The sequence below is a fragment of the Marmota monax genome, unplaced genomic scaffold, assembly GCF_021218885.2.
Source record: "Marmota monax isolate L192 unplaced genomic scaffold, Marmota_monax_Labrador192_F-V1.1 WCK01_AAM20220418_F8-fsc00041, whole genome shotgun sequence".
Classification (NCBI taxonomy): Eukaryota; Metazoa; Chordata; class Mammalia; order Rodentia; family Sciuridae; genus Marmota; species Marmota monax.
The window spans coordinates 12,583,744-12,610,559 of NW_026695238.1; the positions used below are offsets into that span (position 1 = coordinate 12,583,744).

Below are 26,816 nucleotides of genomic sequence, written 5' to 3' on the forward strand. Positions count from 1 at the left end.
ACAGAACAGCTCAAAACATTTTAGGGAAAACCAAATGAAAAAAAAATGAACATCAGTTACAAAGGACGGCAGCCAGTTCATGGCGCCTCCCAATGAGCATTAGCTGCCATCGCCACCATCATCATCACCATCACCAAAGAGGCACAGGAACACAGGCATGTGTGGACCCAGCAAGTGACAGCCATTCCATAGTGTGCACCTTCCCATTCTTTTTTGGTGGCTGTCAGTGTACAAATCATTTTACATGCTCTCTGTTCATTCATTTGCTGGTTATTCACACAACAAATGGTCGCAGAGCAGCTAGTGAGGCCAGGTGCTTTGCCAGGTACCGTACCAGGCACAGAGCAAGGAACTGGATCACAGGAGACATAGCGCCCACCTCATCGTCTCTCAGGTGCAGAGAGACAGCAAACAAGGAAACAACCCCAAAATCGTACATCATGGCGGGAACTGGTCAGGAAGCGAGCAGGAGGCTAAGACCTGTAGAAGGCGGTCCGAGGAGGACTGTTTCAGGCAGTGGTGTGTAATGGTGACCTGAAGGATGAGGGGGAGCCAGCCCCGGGGAGAGCCAGGAGAAGAGGGAACCTGAGACACAACAGAGCAGCTGTGCTTGTGCTGGGAGCCCTTCCAGCATGGGACAGCCACAGTGAGTGAGGTAAGAGGGAGACTTAAGAACTACAAACTAGGGGCTGGGGCTGGGGCTCAGAAGTAGCCCACTTGCCTGGCATGTGAGAGGCACTGGGTTTGATTCTCAGCACCACATATAATAAATAAAAATAAAAGTCTATCAGTAACTAAAAAAAAAGAGAGAGAGAGATTAAAAAGAATTACAAACTATTCCAGAAGTGTTGGAACCTCCAAGCACCCCTCCCCCATTTTGCAGTGCTGGGCGTCAAATCCAGGCTCTCACACTTGCTAGATGAGGATTCTACCACTGAGCTATACCCCTAACTCCTCAAGGTCACATTTTATCAGAAAAAAAATAGACTCATGTTTTCACTGCACACAAAATAGTCTATTGGCAAGGTAGGGCTGTGGATTGATCGCTCATCTGGGGCAGCTCCAGCCTTGCCAGCCACCTCTCCCACACCACCACCACCACCACCCAGTCAGTCTGGGCCCCCACCCAGGTTCTGAGCCAGTGCCTACCATCATTGCTCATGCCTGGGTCCAGGAAGGTGAGGTCCCAAGAATCTATAGCACAATGTAGCACAAGAGTAGTTCATAGAAGGCCTGGTGCCGGGCCCACCTTGCCCAACCTGGGCTGGAACAGGCAGAAGTTCCAGGTAGTCAGGTGAACCAACAGAGGCGACCCCAGAGATGCCACACACCCACACCTCATCTGTCGTCAGCCCCACTCAGTGTGGACTCCACCAGGACCCACCGAAATCCAGCCACCAAGAAACCACTGCAGGCTGCCCTTGGCAACCCCTTCTCCATGAGCTTCGGACTGCCCCAGCACCCACTTAGCAAGAAACAAATCTCTGTTAATATAAGAGATCGTGGATGGCTGAATGCCACATTCCTGCCCTAAGTCTAGATATGGACTTTCTGGATGCCCTTAAAATCTGAACCCAAACAAGTGACTGACTGTGGAAATTCCAGTCTTACCAATATGCCAGGAGAGTCTTTTGTGGACTTCATCCCCAGCTCTCTTTGAATTGCAATATAACATGTACAGACACATTGCAAATGAAGCCAAAATCTTGAAATAACTTAAAAGGGCTGGGTCTGGTTGTTTCTAATGCCGCTCTCTTCAGGGAGGAGCATATTTCTTTCCAATTCTGTGTTATGTACCTTAATGTAAGTGAGATTACTGGTTCGATTTCACGTCTTCTGATTTTTCTTCTCATTTAATCTCCTAAGTGCAAAATTGTCTTGAAAAACATCTTTTACAATGAGTGTTTAAAACTATCAGACAGCTGTACCATTATTTAAACCTTCTCCTATTCTGCACATTTAGGGGTTCTCTCACTGGAGACTATTACAAACAATGTGATGACAGTATCTGGGTTTGTACAACTTTGTTCAAATTCCCAATTACTTTTGTACGGCAGACTTCTAAAGCAGGTATTATGGAGTCAAAGACTTTAAGATTCTTAATCCACATTACCTAATTACTTTCAAAAAGTGAACCAATTTTCACATCCAACATTAATATAAGTGCCCATTTTACTTTAAGGGATATACTTTAATGCAATTTGAAATTACTTTAATCTGTCAAAATATTTTAATATCAGTAGCTGCCAAATGTAATCATAGGGCTAATAGAGTAATTTCACACACTATTTATATATCTGGCACTACTTTGGACCATAATGATCTCCAGATGGATCCTCAGTCAACTTCACCTTAACAGTGATTTTATTCCTTTCTGTCTTCTTAATCTGGCTGGTAATTAACAGTGGGCAATGTTTGGCAAGTTCAGGCTGCGACAGAATCTATGCCAGTTCTCTGCCATGGCAAACCCACAGCAGCAGATAGACTGGCTGGAAAGTGCACAGGCGCTCAGCCCTGCCCACCCTGCACTTTCCCAATGCACTCAACAGATGAACCCATGGCATTTATGTAGCTTTGAATTTTTTGTAGCCTCAGCCAAGTGGACCAGGTCACAGTCCTACTGTTTAATTATGGAAATTTATGGAGAGAAAGAGGCATTTCCCCAGCATCTACCTGATGACAGATGACAGAAATATGTGGTTGCTGCACCAGCCAGACTACCCTCTCTGAACCACTCCTGGGTCCCTGGGGTACTGTCTGTGGTTTGTGGGAGATGCCACCAAATGGCAGACTTGATTCTCTTCAGGACTTTGACTCCCTCTAGGTATCAGAGTGAATCCTTCATGAAATATCCTGCTTCTCACATTGTGGGCTTCAATAATATGTAGGAGGATCTAATCAACAAGGCTGATTGCTGGTAGATATAAGAAATTGTACATCATCTGAGCACACATTTAAAGTGCATTCTAGAACCTAAGTTTATCCATGCACCTTTAGCCTTGGGGGTTGTTGTCCTACTCTTCCCCTGCTCATCCCCTCCCCTCCTCAGCCTGGCATTGAAGGTGTCTTTCCCCACACTGCAGGAATTGCACCTTGTTGCTACCAAAGCCACTGAGTAGGTGGCTTTAGTAGAGTCGTGACTTTCTAATGATGGGAAAATTTAGACATATGTCTCGTTTTGAATTCATTTAAACATATGCAAAGTTTAAAACCATTTAAAAATGTGTTTCTGCACACAATTTATTTTAGCCTGAAAGTATACGGAAGGAAAGAAATGAGATGAGAGCATCCACATCGGCATGCTAGAAAGCACTGGAGATGTAACTTGGCAGGATATCAAGGCAGAAAAAAAAAAATATGTTGGACCCATTGAACTCAGATTGGTTGGAGAGGAAATACCACCACCTACCAGTGTGAAAATCCCTTGGCACGGCCTGCATTTTAAAAGCACATACACACATATGCATATTCCTTTTCTTGGGGGGTGCTGGGGAAGCGGGGAAGGGCATACATCAATGGCCCTCTCTGGTTCCATGAAGGAGCTTCAGAACTCCTAGAATTGCAGTAATCAGAGACCTCAAGACAAGCTCAGAGAGACCAGAATCCAGATTTCCAGCATGCAGGTGGTTTCATTAAGTCCCATCTAGAACTTTCTCTGGCATACAACTCTAGTACCCAAAGCTGGTACCACTTAAATTTGTCCTTCCATTTAGGTGCAAGATTCTTAAATGCAACAACCTTTGGTGAGCATAATTTGAGTAATAACTTGAAGGTTGCAATTATTTTCCTTCAGTTATTCGTTGTAGTCTTGGAATGTTGATGAGTAAATCTTCCAAAGGGTCATCCCCAAGTGTGAAGTTTCTTCTCCACTCTCACATATAAACCAAGTAGTCAACCATGCAGCCAACTAACTCCAGTAATTTCCCCAAAGAAACATATGCAAGGCAAGAATGTGTCTCTTTTATTAGGCATTTGTCCAGTTCTATAGAAAATAATGCGAAGGGGAAATTACCAGGCAAACCCCAACTGATGTGATCCAAGCAACACAAGAAATACCTTCCTTTCTTTGTAGCAACAAAATCTGAAATGTGGGATCACTAAAGCAATGCATTCATCCTTACATCTTGAGGGAGCTCATCATAAGTTGTGGGTAGCCTAGCTAAATGCTTCATTTGTACTATAAAATTGGCCTTTATGGCATGTCTTAATTCACTAATTAGAGGCCAGAACTGCTCTCATCAATGGGAATAGTGAACCCCAAATCACAGATTTAGGACTCAGTTTGAAGACAACTGACCTTCCACTATGATTCTCATTTCAATTCAACACAGGGTAATAGGCATCAACAAAATTCATCTACATGAATCTCTTCCAGTGACCCTTCACAGCTCCATAAATTAAAAAAAAAAAAAAAACTAATTTCCAAGTTACTGAGAGGACTGTATTTTGGCACCCAGAAAAATACATCCTTAGATGTCTTGTGGAAGATATATCAGATAGTTCTGCAAACATTTCAGTCCACTTCTGCTAAGGACTAAGTATATATGTCCCCACCCCAAAATTCATGTTGAAATGCCACCCTCCAATATGATGGTATTAGGAGGTGAGATTATCTTCATGGATAATTAGGTCATGAGAGTGGGGCCCCAATGAATGGATTAATGCCCTTATAAAAGAAACCCAGAGAACTCTCTTGCTTCCTCTCCACTTTGTGAAGAGACAAGAAGTTGGCAGAAGAGGACCCCAACCTATAGTCTCCAGACCTGATGAGAAATAATTTTCGGTTGTTTATAAGCCACTCAGTCCATGGCACTTTGCTACGCAGCATCCTGAACTAAGACAATCTCCTAGAGGCATTAGAATTAAAAAAAAAATGTATAGGAAAAGGTTTTTTTGTTTTGTTTTGTTTTGTTTTAATATGGGAAAGTCTTCCCTGCAAAGATAGAAAGATCCTGGTGAGAAAAAGGAGAAGACAAATGCCTTCCATGTACCTTAATGCATTCTATACTCTGGATCTTAATTGTCCCACAAGGACCACTTGCTAAAGGCGTGATCTTCTGCCTGTGGTGCTCTTGGGAGGTGGTGGAACCTTTAGCAGATGAGCCTAGTGGAAGGAATTTGGGTCACGGGGGACATGACCTTGAAGGGGACATTGGGACCCTGACTGCCTACTCTCTCTTTCCTTGCTGACTACCATGAGGGGAGAAGTTTTACTCTAGCATGTGCTCCTTGCCTTGATTTTTGCTTCTCCTTAGGCCTAAAAATAATAGAGGCCATGATCCAAAGTCTGAAATCTCTGAAACCATGAGCCAAAATAAACCTCTCTCCTCCTTTACGTTGAATTTCTCAGATATTTTGCGGCATCAATGGAAATCTAACACAGTGCTTATCAGCCACATGCCTTACCTGCTGGCTGTCCCAGCAACCAGAAAGGAAAAACCCAAGTACATGCTACATACTTAAATATAAGAGTAAGGGCTGAGGATGTAGCTCAGTGGTACAGTGAGCTAGAATGCACAAAGCCCTGGGTTTGCTCTCTAGTACTGCAAAATAATGATAATGATAGAGAACATTAAAAATTGGGGAAAAAAGACATACTATGAGAATACTAAGTGAAATAAAATTGATGTCTGTGTTAACATCAGACGAAGTAAACTTTAAGGTAACAAAAACTAGAGCAAAAAAGGAATATTTCATGATAAAAGATTTAACTGACTACTAAGAAAACAAAACAATTGTAAACTTGTTTACACAGAACATAAAAATATTTTACAAAAGACTATATAAATGAACCATCAAAATATTGAAATCAAACATAATATGTTCTCGAACCATGAATTAGACTAGAAATCATAGTAGAAAAATCTTGTAAATTAATTAATCTTTTATGATCTATGAAAGAAAGAGAATTACAAAGTAAATTAGAAAAACTTCAAATGAATAATAATGAAAATACTATATGCCAAAACTTGTATGATACAGCTGTAGCCAAGATTGGAGGAAAAGGTATTATTGCCTTTAACATACATATTGAGAATGAAGAAAATCTTAAAAAAAAAATAGTAAGTTAAGCATTCTGACCAAGAAATATTTCAAAATACATCAAACTAAACCCCATGGAAGTTGAAAAATGAAAACAATGAAGGTAGGTCCAGAAATTAATGGAGCCATCACTAGTGATCCTACAGAACCTTTAAAAACAACAGGAGGAAACTATGAATAATTCATGTCAATAAATTTGGACCTTTAAATGATATGAACAAATTTCAAAAAAAATACATCAATTTGATATTTATGTAGGCATAGCTTTGATTCCAGGAATAAGAGCTGATTATCTTTCTTTATACTTTCTTCTTCCATTAATGATCTAGGTATTTTATTGTCAGATTTTTTTTCATTTTTAACCATATTTTAAAAAATATGTATCAAAGATATGTGTGTATATAAAATAAAATTAACCATTTTAGCAATTTTATGTATATGGTTCTGTGGCATGAAGTATGAAAGACAGTGTACAACCATTCAATCATGCATCTCCAGAACTCTTTCATCTACCCAGCTGAAACTCTGTACTCACTAAATACCAAATCCCTATTCCTCATCCCAGCCCCTGGTACCCACCATTCTTCCTTGTCTTTATGGATTTGACCACTCTAGAAACTCCATGGAATGGATCATATCATATAACATTTGTCTTGTTGTGGCTGGTTTATTTCATTCTCCATAATGTCTTCAAAATTCACCCATGTTATAGCATGTATCAGAGTTTCCAAAATTCTTTTCAAAGGTGAATAATATTCCATTGTATATATATTCCACATTTTGTTATCCATTCATCCACTGATGCACACTTGTGTAATGTCTACCTTTGGCAATGGCAAATAATACTTCTATGAACCTAGGTATATAAATATCTGTTTGAGTCCTTTGCTTTCACTCCTTTGGGGTAAATGTCCAGAAGTGGGATTGTTGGTGATATGGCAATTCTATGTTTAATTTTTTGAGGAATTGCCATACTTTTTTCCATAGCAGCTGCACCATTTTTTCATTCCCACCAACAAGGCACAAGGGTTCCGGTTTCTCCACATTCTCACCAACACATTGTGAGTATGGTGTGTGTGTGTGTGTGTGTGTTTGATAATAACCATCCTAATGGGTATGAAGTGGTATCTCACTGTTGTAGACAGCTCTTCCATTGCTGTGACCAAAAGACCTGACAAGACAATTTTAGAAGAGAAAATGTTTATTTGGTTCTCACAGTTTCAGAGGTATCAGTTCATAGAAAGCTGACTCCACTACTCTGGGCCTGAAGTGAGGCAGGAGGAGGAAAGAAAAGCTGTGCTCATCAGGTACACAATATAAACCCCAAAGGCATGCCCCCAGTAACCTGCATCCTCCAGCCCCACCCTACCTGCCTACAGTTACCATCCAGCTAATCCATTCAAATGTATTAATGTACTGATTAGGTTAAGACTCTCATGATCTAACCACTTTCACCTCAAAATTTTCTTGCATTGTCTCACACATGAGCTTTTGGGGAACACCTCCTATCTACACCATTAATACTCCCTGTAATTTTGATTTGTATTTTCCTTTTACTAGTGCTGTGAAGCATATTTTCATGTGCTTATTATCCATTTGTACATCTTCTTTAGAGAAATGTCTGTTCAAGTCCTTTGCCCATTTTTTTAAATTTGGTTGTGTAGTTTTTGTTGTTGAGTTTTAGGAGTTCCTTATATACTCTGAATATCAGTTCCTGATTTTCAGATAGATGATTTGCAAGTATATCTCCCACTTTATGAGTTGCCTTTCACTTTGTTGAAAAGTGGGTTTTCATGCATGAAAGTTTTAAATTTTGAGATCTGAACTATCTATATTTTCTTCCGCTGCCTTGGCTCTTGGTGTTATATCCAAGAAATCATTGCCAAATCCCACGACATGAAGTTTTCCCCAATGTTTTTTTTTCCTAGGAATGCAACAGTTTTGGCTTTTATGTTTATGTCTTTGATTCATTTTGAGTTCATTTTTCTATAGAGCATAAATTAAGGGTCCCACTCATACTTTTGCACATGGATGATTGGTTTTCCCAACACCATTTGTTGAATCAATTTACCTTTGAACTAATTTCCAGTAACAATTTGTTCTGGGCTCGTAACATGGGAAACATTAAAGATCAATGGTGCCGTGGGAGTTATGGGGGCAGATACATGAAGAACTAAAGCATGCCTGATCATTTCTGGAGAAAGTCCCCCGACATACACAAGATGACTGGGTATCTATGATCCTACACAGCTCCCAGTACACACACACATACACACACACACACACATTATTTATATATTTTTATATATACATGTATGCATGTATATGAATGTATGTTGTTTTTATTATTATTGAAAAACAAATAGGCTGCAAATCTAAGATAGCTAAGAGACTACAGCTACGGCCAATACAAAGCAGAGAAATTACAGCACGGGGGGAAGCACAGACTGTTTGGGTTCAGAGTCCAGCTCTCCCACTTCCTGTGTGGCTTTAGAAAAATTGCATAACCTCTTTCATCATTTTCATCCTCTATAAAATTAAAGTGGGATGTGCAGATGATGACAATACTAACACTATTCCCCTTACTGTGTAATTAAAAAGATAAAACAGATTAGTGTGTGTGTGTGTATATATATATATATATATATATATATTGCTTAAAACAGTGCCTTGAACAAAATAAACATAAGCAATTATTGTAATTTACTCACCATAAAATGATTATGCACATCTGGCAGATTGGTTTCTCTCATTTTGAACTGAATATTCAATTCTTGACTATTTATATAACACAAAACTATCAAACCACAGGTCAAAAACCCTCATTTTCTCTTAAGAAACTTTTTATTTTAGAAGTTTTCTAAAGTTACAGAACAGTTGCAAAGACAGTACAGAGTTTCCATACACCCCACCCCACAGCTACGGCCAATGCAAAGCAGAGAAATTACAGCACGGGGGGGGGGGGGCACTTTATTTGGATCCTTCTTTTTTTCTAATGTCATTTTCCTGTTACAGTTTCCATGCAAGATCGCACATTACCTTAGCCGTCATGCCTTCCGAGTCTCCTCTCAGCTGTGACTATTTCTTTCTCTGACTTTCAGGAGTACTGGTCAGATATTCTGTAGAATGTCACTCCATTAGGAGATAGAGTGTCCTTCCCATCCCATGATATCCAGAGTGCATACTGTCAACATGACTTCTCACCTTTGATCATCCGGCTGAGGTCCCTCCATTTTCCACATGTATTCTTTAGAAGGAATTCACCATGCACCACCTACACTGAAGGAGTGGGGAGTCAGGTGCCCCTGCTGGAGTGAAGAGCATTTCCATAGCCTACATGGAATTCTTCTGCTCAGAACAATGGTGCCTTCTCCCATGGAAGGATGTATATGGAAACACATTTCCAGACAGCTGTCATGAACTTCTCTCCTGTAAACACATACCTGCTTCCTGTCCTCATAACTGGCCAAACCAGAACCAGGGTCTTCCCATTCCAAATCCCACACTTCCTACTACATCAGCCACTGCATGGACCCAGGCACGGGAAAGTGAAGTCCCTGGAAAAATCCCTTCAATGTCAGAATCCAACTGATGAGAAAACTTCAGCTCTGTCTCCTGAGATCCTTTCTTTTTTAAGTGTCAGTGTCATTGCATCAGGACACCTATGAGGTAAACAATCCTGGATAGTTCTGGAACGCCAGATATTAAAATACACACACATTTTCTAAAACTGGCCCAGCCAGTGTGTGAGTGTGTGTGTATACAAGTGTTTGCATGTGTTTGTATATGTGTGCATGTGCACATAGTAGATGGGGGAAACAAAGAAATAGATATTAACCTTCTCCTAAAACTTATATTACAATAGGTTGAAACTACCTTATTCTTATTTGTACTCCAATATAAGATATTGTCACTTAAAATAAGATTGTAGAGATTAACATGAGCAGTGATTTACACATGGCCACAGAAAAAACGTGCCTCTCTGAGAGGTTCTACCAGGCCAACACCTTCACAGAAACAGAGAAGGTGTTTAGCTTTTATCAAAGACATTCAAATATGAAGAAAGCCCACAGTGAAAATGGTAATAAGTCTTACTGGGCATCTGTTGATCTTATTCTCGATAGCTATTTCCTCTTCCTCTGAGAGCAGAATCCCAATTTCTTTAGGAAAAGACCTCTTTCCATTCCTGGATCCCATGGCTTAACCGGAGCTACTCACCAAGTTCAGTGGTGAACATAAGACCTAGGCCAGGCCAATCAGCAGAATCCAACCCCAAAATCACAATGATTGGTTTAGAAATGTACCCGAGTCCCAAGTCAGCCCCACAAAGCTAATCTCAAGACTTTCTAGAACGACTGAATATAGGGGCGTGTTCCCTGGGGTTACTGACAATAGGATAATGTGAACCTGGAACTTACAGGGATCACTACTTGGAATCTGAAAATTAAGCAATACAGAAGAAAGTGGAATTGACAAATGAGGAAGCTCGTTACCTTCGTGATAGGAGCCGAGTCCCCAGACACTGCTACATCAACACTTTTCAGTCATGTGAGCTTACATACTTACTATCTTGCTTATGGTATTTGAATTGGGCTTTCTGTTGCTTACAACCCAAAGAATTCTGATTAGTACATACAATATAGAAGAACTTTGTTCTAACCTGGTCTGCTAATCTTTATGGTCTTCACTTTTTCTCATCCATCAGATGACAAAATGAGATGTGGCCTCATCACTGAAGTCCTTACAGGCATGTCTGATGCATTCATATTCAAGACACTATAGGTCCACTTAATAAAACTCAGACATATCATTGTACTCTGCTCATACTCACGCATATACGCAGGCACCCTCTTCATCTTAGCACTCCTATTGGCATTTAGCTGTGATTAACCAAATTATGGAACTTTTTGGCACAAGTGATTATGCAAGTTAATTACCATTTTTTTAAAAACTCAGCTTGTCTTTACAGGTTTTCTGTTAAACTAAAATTTTTTAAAGATCACACTTTCAACATAGTTATTTCTGAAAGTATTGGATAAAAGCATGAAATCATGCAGAAAAAAATGCTTGTGATCTAAATGAAAATGATTTTTAGTCCATATTAAAACTTCTTGCCCATCTAAAATATATTATTTGCCAAAAAAATGAAATGATGTGATGCATACAGTTAGTAGTCCACCATTTTAATCCATTCCACAATCTTCAACTGAATCTAGTGGATTTGAGAACTGTGCCCAACACCTGTGTAAAGAACTTTACTTGTGTTACAGGGATGAGAAGAGCAGACAGCTGTGATCATATGAAGAAAGCTCTGCATTTGTAGACAAGAAACTCAATCTTAACCTACTGTAGGACTCCAGGAAAGTCACCAAGAATCTCTTTCTGGTCTTCTCATGGATCCAGTGGAGAAAGTGCCTCCTCCAAAGAAATAAGAGGATTAAAGTACAATATACATCAAGAATGTAGCCTGCAGCCATTCATATAGAGAATTGAGCATTTGACATGAATCTCAATATCCATAAGAACATGGATATTTTATTATAGATCCCCATATCCACCCCTCCAGGACTGTCTTCAAAGTTAGCAATGTCTGGGCTTAAACACTTTGGTGGAGAAAGCCCTGGATAGGAGTTGGCAAATTCTAATCCCAACTCTAACATTCATCTCTCTGGCCTTCAGTTTCTTCTACAAAGTGAGTGGACTAAACAAGACAAATTCTCAGATCCCTCCCAGCTCTAAAACATATCTATGAAACTTTAGCCGTTGTAATCAGTACTCAAAAAATGGCCTCTTGTCGGGTAAGATTCCAATAGAATTAATCTTGCATTGAAAAACAAAGAGCTCTGCCTCCTTCTCCCTCCCATCATTCCATAAAGCCAAATACAGACTTTGAGTAGGACAGAGAGACGGAGATGGAGGTGCAGGGTTGGGCAGGAAGCGGAAGTACACGCCAATTCTTGATCTGAGCCTGCAATTGTTTTGTGACCCTCTTTGGGCCTCAAACTGCCCAGTTTCCAGAACTGCCAAATCCCTGGATGATCATTCCTTCAGTTGTTTTTTGGGAGACTAGGGGGCGGGACAGACCTGTTCATGAGGGGCCAAACTGAGCCTAAAAGACACCCAATTCAAGCTCCTTTCTAAACCTCGTTGTTAAACTCACTGCCTAAATCCCAATCCCTGAGGACGTTAACAAGGGTCAGGAGTAGGAACCAAGTAGCCTGGCAGCAGTTGCTAAGCAACAAGGGATCTCCAGTCCTTCAGCCCTGCTCTGGCAGGTCAGGAAATGCAGGGGTCCCACCCCCAGCTCACTCAGATTGCTCATTTATACCGACCATTTATAAGTGTTCTCCATGAACCCACCTGGGCCAGTTCCTTAGCAAGCCAGTCGGCTGGGATGGGCTCAATTTCTCCATGGAATGCACTGAATGTGCCTAAGGGGTGGCAGGGTCTAGGAAAGGGGAGGTGTTCAGGGTCTCGGAAGGTTACCCAACCAGCTACCAAAGACTTTGCTGGGGTCTTGTAAAAACACTCAGGATCTGGGTGGCCTTGCTTATCTTCTTCTAATTTTCTGTCCTGTTTCCTCTTCAGGAAGTGAAACCATTGGACCAATGACGTCTAGGACCACTTTGTGGTGGCTCAAGTGCCTACCAAGCCCCTGTGGGCCCAGGAGACCACAGGAACTAGAATGAGGGCAGTCTCAGGGCCTGGGTGAGTCAGAGAACAGAGCTCCCTGATAGGTAGACCCTCTGGGAGGGAGCCATGAGAAGCAGGACCCATGAATAAAGACACAATGGAGGTGGACTAGCAGAGTGTCACTGGGAGCTGAACTGAAGACCAGCTCTCAAATGACGCTTCTGGAACACTATATGCCCAGACAAGGAGAGCAGCCAGAGGACATCAGTCTGGCATGCGAACAGAGGGTACAAGTAGCCATTCACAGGGGATCTGGGGTTCAGGTTGCATAAGAAGATAACACAGATGGAACACCATCTGGTAGGTGCTCAAAAAGTCAAACACAGAATTGCCATGTGGCCCAGCCACCGCACTGCAAAGCATATGCCCCCAAAGAATTGAAGGCAAAGACTCAAACAACTACTTGGACCAGAATTTTACAGCAGCTATTCACAATAGCCAGAGGGTGGAAACAACTCAAATGTCCATCAACAGATGAATGGATAAATAAAATGGGGTCTATGTATATGATGGAATATTACTCAGCGATTAAAAAAAAAGCACTTACACATTACAAGTAAGAAAAGCATGCCAAGAAGCAAGATCCAAAAGTTCTGTATTACATGATTCCATTTTTGTGAAATATCCAGAATAAGTGAGCCCTCAGAGACAGAATGCAGATTGGAGGTTGCTAGAGAATGGGGGTGGAGGAGGGAGGGTTTTTATAACCCTCCTTTCTGGGTTATATAAAGTTTTGGAACTAGATTATAAACATACTAAATGCCACCGAATTGTTCACTCTAAAACAGTTACTCTAAGCTGGGCACAGTGGCACATACAGGTAATCTCAGCAATCCTGGGCAATTCAGTGAGACCCTGACTCAAAATAAGATAAAAACTGCTGGGGAGGTAACTCAGTAGTGAGACACTTCCCCCCTCCTCCCTCCCTCCCTCCCCGCTTTCTTCTATTGATCTCTTTTTAGTTTTCATGAGATCAAGTTTCATCCATGTTCCTGCAAATGACATAATTTCATTTTTATTACTGAATAAAATTCCATCGTGTATACACACCACACTGTCTCTATCCACTCATCCGTCAGTGGGCACAGAGGCTGGTTCCATAGTTTGACTATTGTGAACTGCACTGAGAAGCAGCCTTTCATCTGGAGACCCTCAAAGGAAGCAGGTCTATGGCTGAGCCCCTCTCCTGGGAGAGAAGACCCGACCCAGCAAGGAAGGGAGCCTTCTGGGATCCACAGGGAATGGCAGGGAGGAATAAGGAGGAGGTCAGTCCAGCTTTCCCTGCGGTGCCCTGTCCCCTGCTGCTCCCATCTCCTTGGCAACACTCACATGTCAATGTTGTCCAAGAAAGGACATTTACAAACAGATGGAAGAAAGAAGGCAGCTACTAGAAGACTTAGGTTAGGAGCAAGGCTCTGGACTTACCCTAGTTCCCACCGGCTCTGCTTACCTAGAAAACCTTCTCTATGTCTCCAACATTGGCCACTGAGAGAGATCAAGTTGTGGTTTTTAAAAAGGTGTCAACATCAGGTTTTAGCATCATACTGTTAAGGCTGAACACAAAATTAACAAGATTTTTCCTTAGGAAACCAAAAGGTTAACTTCCCTTTCTATCAGTTTAGCTCCGAAGTCCCCACCCTGCCCTATCCAGCCCTCCCTTTCCAAAAGGAAAAAACAATAACAGTGAATTTACTTCTCTCCAGCTGAGAGTTTATTTTGTGCTTCATAGAAATGCTAATATTAGTTCTTTTTTTTTTTTCTGTCTCTCCTATTAGTTGTCTCATTATGAGGCTTTTCTACAGAAATGAAAGAATTCCCTTTTGCAAAAGCAAAAAAAGAAAAAACCCAGTGGTCAATTTTAAAAAGTGCAGATGATGATAGAGGACCGCAGAAATCCCTGGTCAGGAGAATAAGGTTGTTCTCAAGGGGAAAGAGCTAAAAATACAATACAGAGATTAAAGCATAAAGGAAATTAGCATTTTGCTGAATATTAGGACAAATCTTTTTCTGCCTGAGCCTGGAAGAGGAACTCTTTTTGAAATCAGACCATGACAAGGACTTTTAAGAAATTCTTTATTATCCAATAATACCATTAAAATTAACTTAGTGGTTTTAATAAAATACTAAGGAAGCCACACCAATTATTAAAGAAGAAATATGCTGAGTCATTATTTTTATTAAAAAGCATTGAAGAATCCTAATCGTTACAGAATCATTTCAGTTTTCCAGTCTCAATAAAAAGTTGAGACATTTGAAAAGGTTTAAATATGATTTATGCCAACCCCTGCTTAAAATAGGCATAAGTTGTGGCCATATCTAATACTATGTTCTAAAAAGGTCAGAGGTCGGCTCTACCAATATAAATCCTGGCCAAAATGGAAATCTTCAAAAGTAAACTCTTGGCTCAAATCGGAGTTCTCAACATATTTGTATAGTAATGATAATGGCATCAAACATAAGAACTCTAATTAAAAGTTATCAACCACCCCCATTGATGAGTCTGGTTAATTAAGAACCAAAAATCTTAAGCTTCTAAAGACTAAAACAACAAGTGTAAGCAAGATCAAAGGAAAACTACAGACAGGGGCACAGTGTTCACAACACAAAGGACCAAGGAGTGATTTCCTTCATTAAGAAAGAGCTGTTACAAATCAATAGGGGGAAAAAAAACCTCAACCCAAAGGAAATAAGGCAAAAATAACAGTAGACAATTCATAAGGAATGTTTTCCCACCTTTATAATTTCAAAAATGCAAAGAGAAGGCAGGAGATATAGCTCAGTGACAAAGCACTTGCCTAGCATGTGTGAGGTCCTGGGTTTGATCCCAGCACTGAAAACAATAAGTAAAATAAAAACAAAAACGCAAAGAGAACCAGTAAGATGTCATGTTTTACATATCAATTAACACACACATACACAAAATAAAACTTTGAATGCCAGTGTGGATAAAAATGTGAGTAAATAGGCATTCTTATATGCTGTTAGTAAACATGTAAAATTATTCAAGCTTTTTGGATGACACTTTAACAACACTAATTAGAAGGTATGTGGAGGGGTGGCTATGTGTTGTGGGGTGGTTGGGGCAACAGTATTATAACAAAAAGATTGGAAAGAATGTGCATTATTGAGGACATAAAGGAATACATAACTATGCAGACAGCAGAGGGCTGGGGTGTGGATCTGTGGTAGAGCATGTGCTCAGCATGCAGAAGGCCCTGGGTTGGATCCTCAGCAGCCCTGGGGAATACTATCCATTGGAATACCATTCATCCAAAGAATGAGCTTGCTTTCCATTTTAAGACACAGTAATATATTCAAAACAGATTCAGGAAAAAGTTGCCGTACATAGTGGATAGGAAGATTTCGTTTTTATATTAAACACATGTGCATGTAAGTATTTACATAGTTTTCATATGTGTTTATGTGTACAGAGAAGAAAATGTAAAGCTACACTAAAATGTGAACAGTGAGTGGTGCAGAGGCAGAGGGTAAGATAATTAGCAAAGAGGCAGAGCGGGCAAGACAAGTTGACCCATAGGCCTTTTTTACCACGTTTGCACAGATTTTTAATGCCTTGGCAGTTTGACAGTTACCCTAAAGGGGCCAATGAAGACATAAAGCTATGAGTCGATTCCATACACAAGTTAAATTCAGGTTAATAAAATTTGCCTTAGGTGATAAGAATTTGACTAACCTTTCAGAAAAATTTGACTAACCCTTCAGAAAAAAGCTGGGAATCAGAACAGGGACTCGTCAGACCTTTGGGATGAGGTTGCCAGATTTGGCAAATCCACATGTAGGATTCCACATTAAACTTGAATCTTAGATAAACGAAGTGTAATATTTGGCACATATTTTATATGCATTGTTTATCTGAAATTCAGTCTGAACTGAGCATCCTGTACTTTATCCTGCACCCCTACCCTGTGACACTTCCTGGTCCCTGATGGACTCCTAACCTGTGCCTCAATCCAGGCCCAGAGGTCACCAGATATTCAGCTGCTGCTCCTTCCAATCCAGTGGTAGATTTATGGGTGGATGACTCCTTAAAGAACCCCAGGAAATGAGTGGACCATTCCCCTCTAGGATATGCACACACACGGTTGGCATCTCAGTACATCCACCTACTCCTGAACTCAACTGTGGAGCCCAGGTTCAGAATCCTAGTCCCACCTAAGTGCAAAATTTTATCCTGTTTTTTGGGAATTCTTGTCATCTCAATATCTCCCCGGTTCCCCCTTCTATGCTCTCCTAAAGAGCAGGTTCCAAAGGATCTAGATGAGACAAAACGATTTGGTAGATTGACAGGGATCATTCCTCCTGACTCCATGCTTCCCAGAAGCTACAACAGTCTCAAAACAGTATGGAATCGACAAAGAGACAGATCTATGAACTCAACAGAAGAGAATGAAGAGTTGGGAAGCCGACCGACACAAGTATGGTCAAATGATTTTTGGACAAAGTTGTCATCACAGTTTGGATCTGGAATCTTCCACCAAGGTTTGTGTGTTGACTTGGTCTCCAGTGTGGCACCACTCAGAGGTGGGGCTCTGGGATGGAACTGGTTCATGAAAGGTCTGACCTTATCAATGAATCAGTCCATTGATTATGGCATTATGGGGACGTACCAGGAACTTGAGGAGGGAGGGTCGAGACGGAGGAAGTAGGTCACCAGGATGGTGACCTGGAGGGCTATGATCTTGTCCAGTCTTTTCCCCCCAGCCTCTCTCCCTCCCCACCGCCCCCACTTCCGTGAACAGCCTTGCCTCGCCATACCCACTGTGGTGTTCCGCCTCACAACCAGCCCACAGCCATGGAGCCAAGCAAGACGGACAGAAACCATCAAAATAAACCTTTCCTCTCCAGGTTGACCTTCTTGGCTATCTTGTCACAGTGATGGCAAGCTGACTAACAGAGGTGCCAAAATGATTTAATGGAGATAGATGATCTTTTCAACAAATGTTTCTGGAACAATCAGATATCATCTGTTTAAAAATAATGAACAAAACTGCAGTAATAAGAACTACAAAACTACATTCAAACAAAACATCCAAATACTAAAAAGGGGACGTAGGACCAAATGTAAAACCTAAAACGTGAAAAAACATAGGATGAAAACATGAGGACATCTCTGAGGTCTTGAGTTAGGCAAAGATTTCTTAGTTCACAAAAAAAAATCACAATCCATAAAAGAAAAAAAAAATTACTTACACTTTATCCACTTTAAAAACCTGCCCTTTGAAAGGTTCTATTAAGAAAATTAAATGCCACAGACTGGGAGAAAATATTTGTAAATCATATATCAAATAAAGGCTATGTGTGCAAAATATGGGGGAAAACTCTTGCAGCTCACACACACAGACACTTCATCAAAGACAACGGATGGCAAATAGCATATGCAGAGATGGGCATCATGAACCAACACGGAAATGCAAATTAAGCCCACAATAGGATACCACTACACATTTACTAGAAAAGCTAGAATCTAAATCACCAACATTATACCAAGAACTGACAGGGACACACACAACTGGAACTCTTTTATTGTTGATAGCAATGAATCATGTAGCTGTTCTGGAAAAGAGTTTGGCAGCTACTCAAGAGTTTAACATGCATTCACCACGTGACCTAGCAACCCCAGTAAATCCTAAGTATTAACTCAAGGGAATGCTTGTGATCTCCCATGGAAGAAGGACTAGATAGTCTTCCTCTCTGGTGATTACTTCTACCACAGAAACCCCAGAAAGGAGTTTCAGTCTGCCTCTGGAACCCCAAAGCAATTACAAATCCTCCTTTAAGTGAACTATAAGAACCAGGTAAGTACCAGCACTGAAATTCTAAAGGATGTACCAGGCCGGGAGCTGTGAGCAAAACATAGCAGAGTTTTCTTTCCAAGTGACTTTTCGTTATGTGCACTGGTTTCCTTTCTCAGATCTCCACTCTTTTCAAAAGCCCTATACTTTTATTTCTCCAAGGGGGAAAAAAAAATCAACATTTTACTGACTCAAAGCATCCCTCCAAAAACTAAAACTGCTTCATCTGGAACCACTAACTCCTCTTTTCTTCTCTGCTCCCCTCTAGTACTTACTTGAGGTTCAAGGCCACAGCAAATATAGTGATAGTAATAAACTATACCCAAGGCCACAATGCCCAGGCTCAGATGTCATGGCACTGGATGACCCGTGGTAAATTTCCTTAGCCATAAAGTGAAGAATCATAAGCACTTTTATAAAAATGGCACTTTTTAAAAAATTTGTGTTTATAGAAGGCCAATTTGTGCCAGAGACAGCTTCTTCCCCTGTCCCCTGCCCAGTTCTGGGTATCACCCTTCTATATCCTACCAACCATCCTATTAATAAATGAGGACATAGGTTTCAGGAAAGCTAATGAGCTGGTAGGAACTCAGCAGGGATTCATTCTCACATGCACCTGAAACCTTTCAGGTTAGCATTTTTTTTTCCCCTTGCTGCCTGCACCTCCCCAGAAATAGACTGTTACTGGACATCCAAGTATTGACCAAGGGCAGATATAAAATGAAAAGTTAAGGACTATCCTGGAACATTCTAGAAATTTAAGCATTTTGAAGACAGGGACTCTGCTTATCCTTCTGTTTGTCAGCCCACTGGTCAGCCTACAGAGTCTGAGCTACAGATATCCATCAAGAAGGAATAGAAAGGGAACAAGCCTTTAGCTAAGTCAAATAAATCAAAATGAAAAAATAAAATATTTCCACAAACATGTGCAGAAACATTTAGGAGAAGGTCAAAAGCCACATAATAAACATCTTTGGCCTTGCAGCCATACCGTGCATGGCCCAGACAACACAAATGAAAAAGGTGACTGTGCATGACACAGACTTAGCCACAGACACTGATGTTTGAATTTCATAGGATTATCACCAAAAAAAAATTATCCTTATTTTTTTCAACTGCTTAAAAATATTAATGTCATTCTTAGCCCGGGGGCGGAGGGGGAGGAGAGGGGATATGGATTGTGTTTTTCCAACCCCTGATTTAGTTCATCAGAAAAGTATTTTTATGAAGAAGTTTTATTAGAAATGTAAAAGCCAAGGCTACTTCAAAAAAGCCTTTGGAAAAATATTTTGCACTTCCCAGAACAGACTCAGAAAGTATTACACAGGTTAACTGTCTTCGAGAAATTTCCTCCTCCTAACACAGCCCCCGCACACATGCCCTGGATCTGTCCCATGGGACCCAGTGCCCCCCGATCCCCTAACTGTACCCCGCTGAGGCCAGTATTTACTCAGCAATATTTATGGAGCACCTCCCGAATCCAAGGGAGACCTGGATCGACCCTTTCACTTACTGGCTTTACCTGCTCTTAGTTCCTAAATACACCCTTTAGTTTTTAACTTGCTTCACCTGCTTTTAGTTGACTTTAAAAATCACCAATTTGAGAGGCGTGTGAGCCATGACCTCTGGTGTGTGGGCCATGATAGTGACCGCTGATGAAGTTTGATTCTATGCAAGCAAACCGCCAATCACTTCCTAACCACCATCCATCTTTCCTCAGGCCTCGTCCCATCAATAGTTCCATACCCTTTCCTCAGGGAGACGAATTTGAGATTTGCCGTCCTGGCTCTATACACAGTCACCTCATGAATAAACTCTTTGTCTTTTGCAAAACTCATTGGCAGGCCACACAGTGGGCCAAAGAGGCCTAGCCTGGTAACACTACTACACGTAGCTCCTGCACTGGGAGCCTGTCTGCCCTCACTCCAGCTGGGAGAGCAGGCCCCTGCTCTTAAAGACAACAGTTCCAAGATGCACATCCTGATTATTGATTGGAGATTAGTGAGTTCAAATAAAAACAATTAGTGATTCCATAACAACCTAAGATTGCCAGCACATGCTCCTTTTGCTCTGTGTTAGGTTCTTTGTACCCAGGTGACAGGAGGAGCTACCTTTCCTTGGTGGTGTCTCCTTGGGGGCTTGGTACTAACAAGACATTTTTCTAAGCCACACCCACCTTCAAGGTTGGCATCAGGATCCCGTCTGCACAGATGAGAACCCCAAGCCTCAGAGGGAGAAGCTGCTCCTCAGAGGGCACCGGGGCCAGATTCCAAGCCAGGTCTCACTCCCACGCTGTGCTCCTTTCACTCAGAATCCACTTGCAGATGCAAAATCTACACTTGAGAAGGCTGTCCAGGAATTCCTGGACCTGGGACCTGGATGCCCTCTGGGTCAGAACGAACAAGAGTGGATGTGACTATCTTATTTTCTTTGCCTCGTGCTGCATGCTGGCAGGCTGGGTATGACAGACGATGAGAGCCTAGCAGTCTTCTCAGCCCTGATGATACAGTAGAATCACCTGGAGCGGACTTACAAATGACCAATGCCCAGGCCCCACCCCAGACCAATTAAATCAGAATCTGGGGGATGGGGCAAAGAAGGACCCAGAATGGTTGTTAAAGCTCCCAGGTGACCCCAATAAGCAGCCAGGGCTGAGGGCAGGTGAAGCAGGGGAGGAGGTAAATACATAGACATTCTGTCTAGGAAAGTAGGCCATGTCTCTGGGTTTTGATTGTGGGGACAGGATTCTGCAGTTGCTGCTCTGGGTTAGGTGGCTCTGACCACAGCCGCTTCCTGAGTTAGTAAGGACGTAAAGACTCTAAAAATACAACCCGGCATTCAGCTTTCTGACTCAAATGCCCTTCAACTTCAGACTAGGTTTTCTTCCTCTGATGCTTGTGAAATGAGGACATAAACAAAACCATCTTGGATGGCACCATGTCACATGAGATGCTTAAGTGAAGAAGCTAGGACCAGAATGCATCCTTGTCAGGTGGCCCATGTGAGGAAGGCGACGTTTCCTAAAAATACACCAAGAGCACCATGCATGAAATAAGAAAATTGTAAGTTAATAACACCAAAAAAGTCAACTGCTTCCTTCTTAAAATTGTTACAGGAATTTTGACACTTTTTTCTTTCGTTTCAAAGGAAAATGTCAAGTCACCGAGAATTTCCTGAGAAATCGTTTATTTCAGAGTAAAAGAACTATGTGTTTATAAAAATTCTAATGCAATTAATCTGTCATTTTAAAAACTTATGTCATAGCATAGCTCATCCTCGTAGAGAGAAAAGATCAAGTCTGTTCATTGAAGGAAAACAACCACAGACAGTGAATAAATTGGAATAATCATAGTTTACACAGGGAAAAGATAATCCTCTCTTGATATACCTTGTACTTGCGTAACATTTTGCTTTTTCAAAATGTTTTAAAATTCATCCTCACCACACTTCCTTATACTTATAGAAAAAACTTTATAGAGTTCTTATTTTCAAGTTGCATCATTTCTATAAAGAAAATAAGTATTATTAGTCCATTTTAGAGATATGAATATTGAGATTCAGGGATGGACAATGACTTTCTCAAGGTTATAAATATTTAATAGAATGGCCAGAGAAAGAAGCAATGTCCTTGGGCTGGGGATATAGCTCAGTGGTACAGCGCTAGCCCAGAACGCATGAGGCCCCATATTCCATCACCAGTACCACAAAACAAAACAACAACCCACACAAAAAAAGGGCAGCAATGTCCTTGACATTGCTGCTGGTATTCAACATCTTGCACATATCACAGTGTGAGGTTTGTGTTTGTGTGTGTGCGCGCGAACGCGCACGCGTAAAGTCCAGTAGAAAACACCAATGCCATACAAAGAACTAGATTCTAGATTTCTATGTTGTTCTTTGTTAGCAAATCTCAGTTTTAAAAATGTGTTCACCATTTCATGTTAGCATGTTTGATCAGAAGAGAGGATTATAGAATCAGCTTAATGAGTAACATTAATTTTCATGAAAAGCAGCTGCCCTAGACCTCTTTTTCTTTCCAAGTGCAGAAATTGACACATTTTTATTATAATTTGAAAGAATATATTCCTTAGCAAACATGTAATTAAAAAAAAAAGGTGACTGCTTGGATATTTTGCAAAGAATTAGTTCATTTAAATAAAATAAACTTAACAACAAACATTAAAATAATCCTTACCCTTGATGGATAGCCCAGTATAAAAGAGGACCTCCTGTACCACTTGCCAGAAAAACTGGTCAAACGGCCACCACCTCTGATACCTGCCTGTTTCCCCATCCAAACCAGAACACAAACAACCTCAAATTTTAACAAGTTAAAGTTTTTTTTTTCCAAACCTACCTGAAACATTTATATTTCTTTTATTTAGCGTCACTTGCATGTTATTATGGGAAAACACCTTCAGAGAAGACCCAGAATTCTGGTGGCTTGAGAAAGCAAGAAACAGAGGCTGGCTTGGGGCCTAGGTTGGAGCTGCACCGTGTGCCTGGTTGGAACCTCCCAGGAACACCAAAGAAGGAAGGCCTCAGGCTCTTATTAGCTTGCCTAGGCACGGGGGGGGGGGGGGGGGACAGGGAGAGACAGCATGGTGAGGCTTAAAAGCTGTCAACAAACATCAAAAAGTGGAATCAGACTCTTCGGGACCAACCCTGTGAGGTAATTTGAAAATGAGGGGACAGACACCCCTGCTACAATTTCCAGATCCTGTGAGTTCCTTGTTCCTCAGATAACACAGAAGCACCTGGGACACCACATGCTTACCCAGCCAGCACCAAGAGGCCCCCCAGAAAAGCTCAAGACAGCCTCACCCCTTTGGGTCCCAATTAGTGGTTCCTGGTTTTCTCAAAATTTTCCACACAAAGGGAAATTTCTAGATTCGAATGCCACTATTATCAACATGACTGCTTTTGTAATTAGAGGAGGGGTGGCACTCTCTGTTTAAAAGAGTCTCTTCACACACAGATCAAATTCCATCTTCAGTTTATCCTCTGAACAACAACACGGGCTGCAATTGGGACCTTCCCTCCCCTTATCTGTAGCTGAGTATGTGGGGATTTTGTTGTTGTTTTGTTTTTTCTAATTTCTCTATTGAGGTTGCCTTTTGTAGTATTGTTATCTGTTTTGTTCTCTGTTCCTATAGAAATGAGAGTCTGGAGTCTTACTGCAAGCTCATGAAAGATTAAATTAAAATCATCAGGAATGAATTTTTTATGGGCTATAATGGCCATAAGGCCAGAAGCTCTTCTGGGTAACCAGGTCCGAACTGCTAAGTTTTCCTGTTAGAATTACAGTTACTGCACTCTCTCCAACGAGGACCTCGGAGCATCCAGTGTCCTTTCTCAGGTGGGCAGCATTCACAAAGCCAAGTTTGCTGAAGTGGGAACTACACAGGAAACTGGAATCTGTTTTGAACCAGTTGGTTCTGCAATATTTATGTATTAGTTCATGACTTTTCTGAATAAATTACCTTATATATCAAGTCGCTACTTAAGACAAATCAAAATATTTGTGCTTCTCTGTTAGTCATCTTTTGGAAGCACTAACACACTCTTCCCCTTTCTTGAAGATTTCTTACATCTAATTTTAGAGTCACCAAAAAAAAAAAAAAAAAAAAATCTCCGAGTTGTGTTAAATTCCCAATGCCCAGTCTTCTTCAGGTTGATCTGAACTAATGTGCACACTCACCTTCTTTCTCCTGCCTATTCCCACTATATTCTGGGTGCAGGTCAGCTCTTTATTTCAAAGGAGGAATTCAGACCTTGTTGTAAATGCAACAATCATTTAATAGAAGCTGCCGGACAACTCACTTCTTCAGGAAAAGTCATATAAATCATCAATCAGCAGGGAGAATTAGTATGATTCATTCTCTGATTTTTCATTTGCATTTCTCATTTTGGCAAAAGCAAGACTTTGTTCTAATGGTTAGGATGGTTCCACTAGGCACTTCTCCTAAAGAGCTGACATACCCCAAACGTACTCCTGGTGTTCATATCACAAAATTCACCACCACCATCATCATCCTTGAAGGAATTAAAGCGTCTTGAAACCAGTTAACAAAGAAGAAGAAAAAAATACTGAAAATACAAACTCGAGCTCATAATTCGCTATCAAATAAAAAAAAGATTCTAGACAAATAGCAAAAATTCAGTCAAGGTCAAGCTTTTCAATCCCATTTACCTCCGCGAAATAAATAAAGTCTATGTTATAAACAGAGAGACCTTTTCCCCCTTTTTAGAAAAGCCCATTTGAGCACCGTCAAAGTAACTCTTCTTTGTATCATATTTGCATGAAACAAACTCCTCCACCCTAAATATAAGGAAGAAAGCAAGCGATCCCAAATACTCTCCACGTTCACGTGGTTTGATTTAATCATTTCGGATTCATCCTTACCCTGGAAAGAGACTTGAGGATTTTCTACCTACACACTTGGCCCTACCAATTCGCCCTCTGAAAATGTGAATGCGAATGGGTGTCGCCGAGCTTCAATATACTTGGAAAAGCCTCATTTATTATTTTGTGCCAAATTCTCTTGGAAATCTCTAATTCAAGGACGGTGGCTAGCCCGCTCGCCTTCCTTCTACCGCCACACTCTTCTGGGAGTCGTCCCTGTGCCCTGCTCACACCCTGGCTGCCAGCCCCCAGAGTACGCCTCGAGGAGCGTCCAGCCAGAAGGGCGACGCCGCCAGCCCCACGCTTAAGGGCGCCGCGAATGCCTCGCACTGTTCCAGTGCCCTCTCCCACGCCTAGAAAGGGCTGGTTGCAGGCCGAGTGGAGGCAGCTGCCCTCCGGCCTATGGCTGCTTGTCAGAGCTCTTCTAAGTGGAGGGAGGAGAGGAAAGTAGTGGACCACCTGGCACCCGGCCCACCGCCACCTGCCTCCCACATCGTGCACCCTCGACACACACAGGGTCCAATGGGACAGGAAGCAGGGGCTAGCTGAACACCCAACACCTCACTAGGGATGCTTGGAGCCGGCTCCTCTGGGCTGCCACCCTGGGCACGGAGACCGCGCTCTAGCAGAAATTGGCTCGGTCGGGGCCAGGAGGGGCGCGCCACTCTGTGGCCAGCGGTCGTGACAAGAGTACTGGGGCTGGGGTGGTTTCTGGGCCCTGGGCTGGCATTGCCCGCGAATTAGTGTGGGCAGGGGAGCCGCACCTAAAGGATCGGTCCAGAGGTAGGTTCCTTTCGCTCCCTAAAGTGGCAAAAGCCAGTCTCGGGCGTGCTGGAGCCCCGCGTCAGGCAGCAGCAGCAACGGCGGGCAGGGAGAGGACGCGGGTCTCCAGCCTGCCCTTCTCCCCGCGAGTGCCGCGTCCACTCACCTGGCAGTCGCTGCCGGAGACCCCAGCGGGACAAGTGCAACTGTAGCCGCGCTCCCCCGCGGAGACGGCATGCTCCTGGCCGGGCGCTGGATGTGGGGTGCACACGCCCCCGTTCCGGCACGGCTGTGCTGCACACGGTCCGGGTGCAGTCAGGGGCGCGGCGGGCACCGGGCTGGCGAGGCAGCCACCGCGGGGCCCAGCACTGAGCAGCAGCGGCAGCAGGGCCAGCGCGGGCAGCAGCTGCGCACCGGGCGCCTGGGCGCGGCGGGGAGGCATGACTGGCCGGGAGGGCGCGGGAGCTAGAGCCGAAGCTGGGGCGCGGTGGCAGTGGCGGCGGCAGCGACCGTGGCGTCTGGGGCTGCTCGGCGGGGCCAGACGCCTCCTGCAGCTGCGGGGATCCGTGGTTCCCCAGGCAACAGCGGGCGGGGCTGGAGGGGCGGGGCTAACGGGGGCGGGGCACCAGGGAGGAGGACAGAGGAGTAGGAACCCTTTCCTTGTAGGGAGTTGGGGCTGGAGTTCCAGGAAGACTGCCCTGGGTCCTCGGCCCTAAGGGGTCGGTGTCGCGAGCTTGTCCGAAAGCCCCAAGTGCGCAGCGATGGTAGCGCGAGACTGTAAGGGGAGCTAGGAGATGCTTGGGCAGGAGAGAGGATGGAGAGGTCCACGCAGGCTGAAGGGAGGACTTGACTGCTCGCAGCAGCCACCAGCGGCCTCTTGGCGCAGAATCTGTGACACCGCAGCGGGCACCGGCCTGACCTCATTCTCCGGGGCTGCTCCCCCCGCTCCCACAATACTTGACACTTTCCCCAGCACACTTTCCTGCACCACCACAGAACCCAACGCCCAGATTGCTTGGAAGTGACTTCGTGTCCTTTGGTGGGCCCCGGGCCCTTGTCCTTGGTGCTGACCGAGTCCGGTCTCTTCTCGCTGGCCCTAT

The 26,816-nt window shown here is 42.7% G+C and overlaps 1 protein-coding gene across 1 annotated transcript in view; it reads right to left on the reverse strand.

Annotated features, from left to right (window-relative positions):
• The window catches only part of Dner (delta/notch like EGF repeat containing), a 288,589-nt gene extending 262,356 nt beyond the window's left edge, over positions 1-26,233 (reverse strand). Inside the window, exon 1 of the mRNA XM_046439974.2 lies at positions 25,883-26,233. Within this exon, the coding sequence (XP_046295930.1) occupies positions 25,883-26,158 (276 nt within the window). The 5' untranslated portion in view covers positions 26,159-26,233. The remainder of the gene's footprint in view (positions 1-25,882) is intronic.
• Between the last annotated feature and the right edge of the window lie 583 nt (positions 26,234-26,816).